The sequence below is a fragment of the Orbicella franksi genome, chromosome 3, assembly GCF_964199315.1.
Source record: "Orbicella franksi chromosome 3, jaOrbFran1.1, whole genome shotgun sequence".
NCBI lineage: Eukaryota > Metazoa > Cnidaria > Anthozoa > Scleractinia > Merulinidae > Orbicella > Orbicella franksi.
Window position 1 is genome coordinate 16515348 of NC_138147.1, and position 10221 is coordinate 16525568.

Genomic DNA, 10221 nt, shown 5'->3' on the forward strand with positions numbered 1-10221 from the left:
GTTTCCCCACCCTTTGGTGATGGCCGTAGCAAATATTGATCGTTCCACATCAAACTTGAACGTTTTGAAAAAAGTTCATGCGACCCCCCAAATACCATGACTACCAAGTCGTTCTAACAAAGGTTCCCATCTGTTTTCTTCGATTTCTTTTCTACCTTAGCCGTTTTTATCTAAAAGGACTTGTGATAGATAAAAACACAGACTTTCTATTCTACGAAGATGGATAATTAATGCTTGTTATTATTTTGTCTTTCAGTCGGAAAATCTACAGTCCAGTTACACAAAACGTTAGAAATGAACGCCGTCGCAGCATGCACTCGTGGAATAGATATGTTGAACCTAAAGCAGTTACAACCAACAGCGTTTTTGTAGGGTTTGAACAGTAAGTGATTGTACGGAAGGAAATTAACTTCAAGGGGAAAAATTAAACAAAAGCAAAGCAAGCAGAAATCAAACAAAACATCAAAGCCATTTTCAGTTAACATATTTATAGTTAGACGAATTTTTAACGGCTTTCAAGATAACTCGTTTTTGGGTTCGTCCTATCCTTTGTACTGGAACGGCAATCATACGCATCCCGCTTGCATAGAGTTACTTACAGCACATAGAGATCTTTATCAGGACAGCGAGTAGCAGACTTCAACTCCATTTCAACTCAATCGTTTTGCTGCTACAGCTCAATTTACAACAATTTCCCTATTTTATGGACTCTCGTCCCAGAGGCTAATTTATTCAACTACCTGTGGTGTGAATTCTGGTACACAGAACCCATGGATAACAAAGTGATCGACTCATTGATTTTGGAAGCGTTGGTGTGCTTTATTGGTTAGCAGACAGAATAGCTAATTAGCAAGGAGCAGGGATAGATTTGAAACTTGTGAAAACTCAACAAGGGTAGAAAGATAGGGAGAATATTTGCCCTGATCTCATGGAATTATTAGTCGCTAGTTGTTCTAGAAGAAACAATTAGAACAGGTATGAACGGGTAGGAGCGTTCCTCGCGCAAACTAAGATAAGTTATTGCTTCTGCCTCTAATAAGTAAAGACTGTTTGCAGTTAGCTTTGCTGGGCAATATTGTAACCACGCTATGTTCGTCAGACGTCTTCGACAATGTGTGACTATTTAAATGAAAGTAATTAATAAGTACTTTGATACTGCTCTACAGGTTAGTTCTAACCGCTACATGGAAGTCCCTGAAGTGTCCAGGCCGGGGTTGTTTGAAAGGTGGATAACGCTATCAACCGGATGAATCACTATCCACTAGATAGCGATTTATCCACCGGGGTCATTACTCTAAATGTCAAGCCGTTTCATACAGCTCTACTTTTTGGTAGTGAAGGGAAATAAGCGAGTGTTAAATTCAAGCGTGATCCACTATTCTGATCCGATAGGTTTTTGTTTTCTTTACTTTTCTTTGTCAAATTTGGGCATTGAAGAAAGAGTTTATTTTTTTTTTCTTTTGCGTCAGTAGAAGGAAGACAGAAAACCTCGGGGACCAGGATCAGGTAGCTAACGAATTGCCCAAGGATACTCAATTTCAAACCCTCTAAAACATCTTGGAGGCCAAGTTTTATTTCCTCTATTTTTCTTTGAAATCCATAGTTAAGGAACAAAGCAAAAAAAATAAAATAAAAAATAAAATAAAAAATAAAAATAAGAAAACACAAAACAAAAGGTGCTAAAAGTTTTTTAAGTAAAAGTTAAAACGAAACTGGTCAAGTCGGCCACGGTCTCTCTGACTGAAACGCTTGGCGGTTTATGCAGTGAGAGAAAAAAGCCTAAAAACGTTATTCAAATCATTTCTGAAACTGACAAACCTATATTTACAAAAATGAAGTACAAGTATTTTAAACTGGCTGACAGTATTCAGCGTCTGACTCTAACAATACTTAAATGTCTTCATTTCCTAAGCTAACAGTGTTTAAAGCTTGTCACATCTTTCATGAATCCAATATTTGTTGGAACCAACATAAATAAATATTATCTGGTCTTCGTCATGCCGAATTCGTTCCTTGCAAACTCTGCAGTTGCCATCAAACTTTGCTGTAACTGACGGCCTCTTGGCTCCTGTATTTTCGGCCGGTCGATGCAGGGCCTGCTCTTGCTGGGTGTCCCTTGAGGCCTGGTTCAGGGGACTAACAGAAGAAAGACACGATGCCAGTTGCTTAAAATGTGGCGGGGTCTGTGGTGGGGACATAAGAACTGTGGATTCTGGATGCTTTCTCTTGTGACCTGGGCTTTGAAGAACACTCTCTTCTGAGGCATTCACTGGCATTTGATTTTCCTGATTGGGTTGAGCACCGAGTCCATTACAAGATACAGCATTTCTACTGGAAGCGATCGGGCACCCCTGTGCGTTTACATCTTGCTTAAACTTTTTAATTCTCAGATTCTCTCGCGAAATGCAAAACCCATTTGCACTTGCTGCAGCATCGAGATGGCGGCTGTATTCGGAAGATGATGATCCTGAGGCTGGTTCTTGGTCTTTGCGACTGACCTGTTCAATTTAAGAGTAAACACCAAAAATCTCAGTGGGTCAACAAGCTTCAAGAACCTAATCTAGCTTTTGTTTAAATTCAGTAAAATGTTAATTTCTGTCACCTTAAGATCCTTAAACACATTGTCATCTTTTTATAAAATCCTAAGGCTGCAAACAGCTTTCTAAAGTTTTTTCATAAATATTAAATTACAATTTTTATAGTCACAACTTGTGTTTAAGTCTAATTTTTCTGCCTTCCTTTTTGCTGAATTTTACTTGTGTATTTCTTATTTCTGGGAAATTATCAGTCATACGTAATATTCTAGAGGCCTAATCAGCCTTGATGATAAATACAGTTATGTGTGTATGTAGGGGTTTCATTAAGGGCCAAGTACTGAGCAAATTGACCCTGTGTGAGGATGATTTTTTTCGTCTGGTTTCAACATGTAAGAGGAAATTTTTTTTCTTATAATTAAGTTCAGTTCAAAACACTGAAGACCAAAACCTGTGAAAACTAGTTGCCCTTCGGCTAAAAACGTTAATGGAACGCCTGGTGCATGTATGTATGTGCACATGTACCTCTGATGTAGAGGAGGCTGAAGTTGCGTTCTTGACATCAAAGGGCTGCAAAGTTAACTCAGCCTTATGAAACTCTCCAAACTGAATGGCAGACTGGGTGTTGGTCTTCAGTGCTTGATCATGTTTCTCGACACAACATCCGTACCTCATGGTTTGCACCATATCTCCCTGCAGTTTTGTTTGACGTCTAACAGGAGAAGACTTGATAGCTTTGACCAATGAACTGTGGTTGTTAATTATCAAGACCTGACACACACCTCGAGTGACTGCTGTGTACACATGTTGCCAGGTCTGATAAGCTGGACTACCAACCACATACACAATTGTGTTACTTTCTGAGCCCTGGAGAGTAAATCAAAACATTGTGATTTTAAGTTTGAGACAGTGAAATCAGGAAAAGGAAACAAATAACCAAACAAAACAATAATCCTAGAAGGCTTTGCCACCCATGCAGTCTTTCTAAGTTCTTCTCTTCAATCTTAGATCCTTGATTGAGAAGAAAACAAGAGCAAAAGACAGTGATGGCAAGGTTAGCTGTCTAGGACAGAAGTAGTGACTGCGTTGATCTGTGCATATTGAAATACGTGTAACAGTGAAATATTTTACAGTTAAATGGACAGTTCAGTTGAATAGTTCAGATTTTAAAGATAGGTCATTGAAATCTCACCAACATGGGATAAAAGGTGATTGGCAATGCCCACATTTTTTAAAACCAATGTTTATATTTAAGAAATAGAAAACATGTACCATGTTTCTATCGAGTTATAGAAACACGAGTGGAAGTTTGGGGGAACGAGAAATGCTGTGGGAACACGCGCTGCAGGCAAGTGTTTCCACAGCTTTTTCGAGTTCTCCCAAGCTTTCATGAGTGTTTCTATTATTCGATAGAGACACGGAGAACATGTTTTCTATTTCTTTTAACACTGTAATGAAAAAAAAAAGAAAACAGCTTGTTAACTTTGATTATCAAAGTGTAAATTCTCTTTGCTCGCGCAATCATTACGTCAACAGCTCGTGCTAGTTCCGTGTTTCCATCGAGTTATAGAAACACAATTTTTAACCAATCAGCGTGCATATTTTCTTAGGACTGTTTTCTAATGTTCAATATATACATTGTACATGTACATTAGTGACTAGCTTTAATACCCAAGTATATTTTTTCTTAAATGTCTTTCATCAAGACTTGGTTTATAAGGAGGATTTATTGTACTGTACCTGGAATGTGTGGATGGTTCTTGCCCAAGCATGACTCAGTTTGGCTGCTCTCAAATATTTAAAATCAATCTTCATTATCTTTTCGCCATTGTCGAGGCTGAACTTGGCCACCTTCCTATTCCTATTGTCTATCCCTTCAACAATACCTTTGATGAAGAATATTTCTCCATTGACTAACTTGACAACTACATCTTCATATTCATCAAGACATTCGACATTGCGCCTTACACAGACCTTGTCTCCAATCTGAAACTTTGGCTTACCACGCTCATCTTTAATAGGATGGTCATTGTAATGCAGAGCACATAGTTCATTTATGATGTTACAGTCATTTCGACGGAATGCAATGAATTGTGATGCATCAGGATCAGGCAAGACAAACGATTTTTCTTTCCCTTTTAGCACATCCTTTACAACCTGGGTGATTTTGTTAGCTTCGTCATCAGCATCATTTCGTTTTGGCTGGTATTCCACTGAGCAGAAGCCTCTCGCTTGATCAAAAAGTGGCACCTGCTGGTTTGATATTTTAACGGCATTTTCCACAATAAGCTCTGAGTCAGCTCGGTGATTAGTGTTGAGGGTAATGGAAACACCATGTTTCATCAACGCTTGGTAGATGTCAGCCAGGAAATTGCCTGGCTCGATAGATGGTAGCTGTAACACGTCACCCAAGAGGATAACTTGCTGTAGCTGTGCACTTGCCTTCAGAACGCTGACTAGCTTGGCAAACACCCTCACTGGGATGAGGCTGCACTCATCACACACCAACAGGCAAACCTTGCTGAACTTCCAGTCATCTTGACCTTTCTCATTCCAGTGTTGAAAGCTGTATATGACTGAGTGTAGGGTGTGCGAAGGCAGCTTAGTTCGCTTGCCAAGTATGGATGCAGCCTTACCAGTGGGAGCTGTGAGTAATACCTCATCGTCAATTGCCTTCAGCTTGGCCTTCACTTTCGATTCAGAAGATGACTCTTCATTCACCAGGGGAACTGGATCAGTGTCGCTGGTGCCAGGATCACACTTCAAATCTAGCTAGACTTTGTATCCATCTGGATCACTTCTGCAATCTGAATCTTCAGTGGATTGGGCATTCAGGTCAGGGGAAGAGGCTATGTCACTGCCAGCATCAGGTGTGATGTCTGCACCATCTAAACCAGCTTCATGTTCTTCCATTACCTTCCTCTTTTTAACTTCCAGCGCCTTTGACAAGACTTGATACCACAAATGTCTTGCCACAGCCACCCCTACCTGACATCACAACCACAGGCTTCTCTGTTATAAGTTTGGCTGCCTTCACCTGGTCTTCATCACCCCCAAATACCTGAAATAAGTAGAGTAAAATAAGAACAGAAATAATGAATTCAGTACAGTATACCACAATTACTCTCACTGAGCAACCTTGTCCCCAGGGCATTCTCCACTTATTAAAATGGCAGGTCAGGGGAATCGACCAGCTGCCATTTTGAAAATCGTCAAGGAGAAGGCCCTGGGGAAGAGGTTGCCTCACTGAGGCCTTATGATCAGTGTGCTTGCCTAAGGATCCAGCAGTCTGTATACATGTATGAAACCAGCCTGGGCACATTGTGCTGTGTTCCTGGGAAAGACACTGAATTTTCAGTGCCTTTCTCCACCCAGGTGTATAAATGGCAACTGGCGAATTTAATGCTGTTGCAGGGTAGCCCTGCAATGGACTTGCATCCCATCCATGGGAGAAGTGTGATAGCCTTATGGTTAGTCCAGTCATCTCCAGTTGGAGTACAGTAGTCTGGGTCTGAGTTCTGGCCGGGGACATAGTGTTGTTTTCTTGGGCAAGACACTTAACTCACAGTGCCTCTCTCCACCCAGGTGTATAAATGGGTACCGGCAAATTTTATGCTGGGGGAATAATCCTGGGATGGACTACCATTCCATCCAGGTGGGAGAAGAAATAAGTTCCTTGTTGCTTCATGCCACTGAATCCAGAAACAAATCTGGCCAGATGGACCACTTGGCTCGTATGCAGACTTTGTTTCATGTATATTATAATTTATTACTATATACTGAGACATTGCTTTTCAAATGTCTCTCATAGATCTTTACAGCCTGTATCAGCCACCTATCAAAGGAATGAGTAGCAAGACTTGTGAAAAGCTAAGGGCACATACACATTCACTATTAGACAGTCATAACCTTGGAGGTTTTGAATCATTTTTCAGCTGGATCAAGCCAGTGCACCCACCATACCACATTCAGTACCACCTTCTTCACCTTTCAAACTAATTCAAACCTTCCATCCAAAGATGGCCTACTGTAATGACATCCAACCACAAAATGTCAGGTGTACAACACGTTCTGAGTACCAGACTGTTACAGTGTTGAAGACGAGTTAGTCTAGGATGATTGAAACAATAATCTTCTTATCTGTACTAACAATAGGCTCATGAAGCAGAGGATCAACATAAAGATAAAGTACATAAACTGTAGAAAGAAAATAAAGATTGTTGTTGTTGTTGTACTTGTGCACAGGTAATGTAGATGTTGTGGTCCAATTTTATCCTTGGTAGGCAGTCCACTCAGTTTGGGAAATGGTGAAATTTCTCCAGCAAAATGATGATTACCGGTATTGCTGCTTTTGTTGTTCAGACTGCAAAGTGGTCTTTGAATGGCAAAAAAGTCAATCTCAGAATAACTCTTAAGTTTGGGGTGTCCTATCTCAGTTTCCTTTTAACATATACTGTACACTGTTGGTAAGACTGACGTCTTAATGGCTGTCAACAGAAGACTTATGCACCTCACACCAGCTTGATCAGGCTTTATACTGAACCTCTATAACTATTACACAAAATAAATGTTACCAATGCAATACTTACTTGTTCCTCAATTTCAATGTCGCCAACCCATGGTTTATTATCCATGATCCAAGCAAGATTCCATGCAATTGTTTTCTCATATCCACGAATATGTGTAAGAAACACATGACAACTGTCCCTTGCTGCAGAAGTCTTGACAACGTTTATCTCCTCTAAATAGGCAAGACTCTCTTCCCATTTTGTGACATTTTTCATCTTCGGATGCCTTTTGAGCTGCATCAAATGCACATATGTGTGACCATCCTTGTAGATCATCCTGGAAAGTGCATCATATACACGCAATGCATCTTGCATAACAACTGGCATTGTTTGGAGTAGATTACAGTCAATAAAGGATTGCAACTTTGCTTCACAACCTTTAAGACCAAATCTAGTTTTTAGAACACTCCAATAACCAAAGACCCAACTCTCTTTCTCAAGGGCCTCGCTGAGACATTCCAAGTCTCTATAAGAACGTTCATCAAACAATGAACAAACATGACGTGGAAATAACCGATGAGCAAACCTTGTAAATAATGGAAATGTGAATGCTTTACCAGTTGCTGCAAAAAAATTACAAAGATATGTCAATTTAGACATAGCTATGTTAGCAAAAAAGGCAAGTGCTCAGCAAATATAATTGTCAGGAATGTTTCATATTTTAAATCCTCTAGAGCATAATTGCTGTAAATAACAATTAGATGGTGGAAAGCCTTTCTTTGAAACCATGTTTGACTTACACATAACCCGTTTAAAAATCAATCTAATCTTGGAGTAAAAAAGTAGAAAATACAGTTTAAACCTATTTAACTGTATTTAACTATATTCCATTTAGCTCTGGCCATTTTCTAAGGCCAGAGCTAAATGTCTGTATTATGGACATGTTTGAATCATAGACATAGAGGCTATGATGAATTCTTGTTTCTGTCAGTTGAACTTCACAGCACTAGTCCACACGTCCCCCCCCCCCCCCCCCATTACCACAAAGCCATGCAAAATCACTTCACGTCTCTTGGCAGTAAATGAAATGCACCTTCCTTACAGGTGAATGGGCATTGAAAGTGCTATAGATGATCGGTTTCTCTCAGGAACTGATGGTCCTCACACCCATTACCGCTCATTTTTTTTCCCTTGCGAGGGAAGTAAAATTTTGGCTGGGAGTTTATGTCAGTTGTCACTGTTATTGCAAAAAACATGTGCGAGGGGCGCGAGAGAGTGAGTGAGAGTTATTGCCCTTGCCATTATTCGCCTGCATTATTGAGCGTTAAAAATTCCTGAGCATTCATCCTAACCGGAGTGCTTTTCAGCTCACCTCTGCCTCTCACACCTTGCCTCCATTTTAGACCTGCTTCCATCATTTATTCATGATCAATAACAGGACAAATGCATGAAAAACTGATGTCAATAATAATACAATAACAAAAAGGCAGAAGGGACAAAATTAAGTCAAAACGTGAGAAATTCATGTCTGTCATTAGCCAATGAGTGTGCAAGAATTTCTGCAGTTATTGTAAAATTAACAAATCGAATGTGGTTTAACGTGGTCTGTACTCTTATCGACAATAATACGTGTCATCACAGTGGTCAAAATGCTGTGGACTCACAAGGTGCAGCTGAGTGAGTCCACAAGAAATTTTGACCACTGTGATGATGCATATTGTTGTCGTAAAGAGTACAGACCACACTAAACCACATTTCGATTTGTTTTTTACCACAATATCAACGTCGAAGAAAATGTTTTTTTTCAGAGCGCGAGCTAAAAAAGGCATTGCCTGACACATTGACGCGAGCAGCGTTGTCTGGACTCTTATTGACAACGACAGATTAGCCAATCAGATTGCGAAATAAGTAGCAATTGTGGTAAAATTAGACAATCGAACTCAATCGAACTCTTGATTTTTGTAAAACTGGTGTTTGACTGAGAAGGTCCGTCAGTATTAAAGATGTGTCCGTATCAACAAAATAACCCTTTCTTCATGTTCCACAGCACAAACTTACGTGAACAATGCAGAGATTTTTGTATCTGCTCGGCAACAGTATCGTTGTCTTCACTAGAATCAGCAAACTTCTCCAAGTTTTCCATCAGATCCTTCAACGTAGGGCTAAGGTTGTTTGTCGTCATAAACTCCAACAGCATTCTCACGTGTTGAGGGTGCACTTTACACCCTTCCGTCAAGAACAGAGACAGTAAGTTTCCATCGACATCATCGTCTGTTCGCAAACTGTACGACGGTAGCGAAGAGGCCAGCTTTTCTTTCTTCGACGATTTAGACGCGTTTATCTTCATATAAACCATCCACCAAGGTCGAGAGAATAAGCGATCTAAACGCCCTCGAACACGGGTGATACCTGGCTTCGCGACAAGGCGATCGCTTTTGATTTCCATTTCTATCATGTTCTCCACAGTCTTGCGAAGTTTGCGCGAGGGCCTGTGAAGAAAGTCAAAATCTTGATCAGCGCTTTCAAAGACGCCGTCGTCGTCATCGCTATCGCTTTCAAAATCGGAGTCTTCTTTACGTTTGGCGCTGTCTTTTTCCTCTCTAATAACGTATCCAGTAAAGTATGACATGCTTGAACGATGAACATAGAAGATATGTCGCTTTAAACAAGCTAAAGCGAAGTGAACATGGGCAATTATGATAAAGAATCAGTTTCATTGAACACAAATTAGTTTTCCCGCGCAAACCTGAGTAACCACAGTATTAGTTCATGTGGGGTGGGGTGGGTAACAGACTGAACAAGCACTTGAGCCCCGCGGGTACTCAAGACAGAAGTGATTACTTTCTAGTTTCTAGTGATATCGGTTTCCATCCTCACTACTCTTTTTTTTGTTTTCTTTTTTTTTTCGAAAGTGGCGCTCATTTCTCTCATGAAATTAATTGTTCTGTACATTTTTAAGCGTTATTATTAAAGTAAATAAAGTTTAAGTCTTAGTTTTAGTGTGTTTTGGCTGTACTCAGTACCCACCGTAGAGGTTTTTTTTTGGCACATTCCTGCGACAAGAAGCCATGACTGAACCAATATACAATGATCCCGTTTGACGTCAAACGACGAAGTACTCGTTAAACATTGATTGACCTCTATCGCCTCAGTAAGTGGGTACAGGTCTAGGCAGGAAC

The 10221-nt window shown here is 40.2% G+C and overlaps 1 protein-coding gene across 1 annotated transcript; it reads right to left on the minus strand.

Moving 5' to 3' along the window:
* Positions 1–265: 265 nt before the first annotated feature.
* On the minus strand, positions 266–10142 carry LOC145481546 (DNA helicase B-like). Its single transcript, XM_081460035.1, is given in 6 exon segments — positions 266–2498; positions 3060–3401; positions 4275–5413; positions 5451–5595; positions 7124–7665; positions 9101–10142. Coding segments are annotated over 6 exon segments (3315 nt in total). The 5' UTR covers positions 9672–10142; the 3' UTR covers positions 266–1922.
* Positions 10143–10221: the final 79 nt, after the last annotated feature.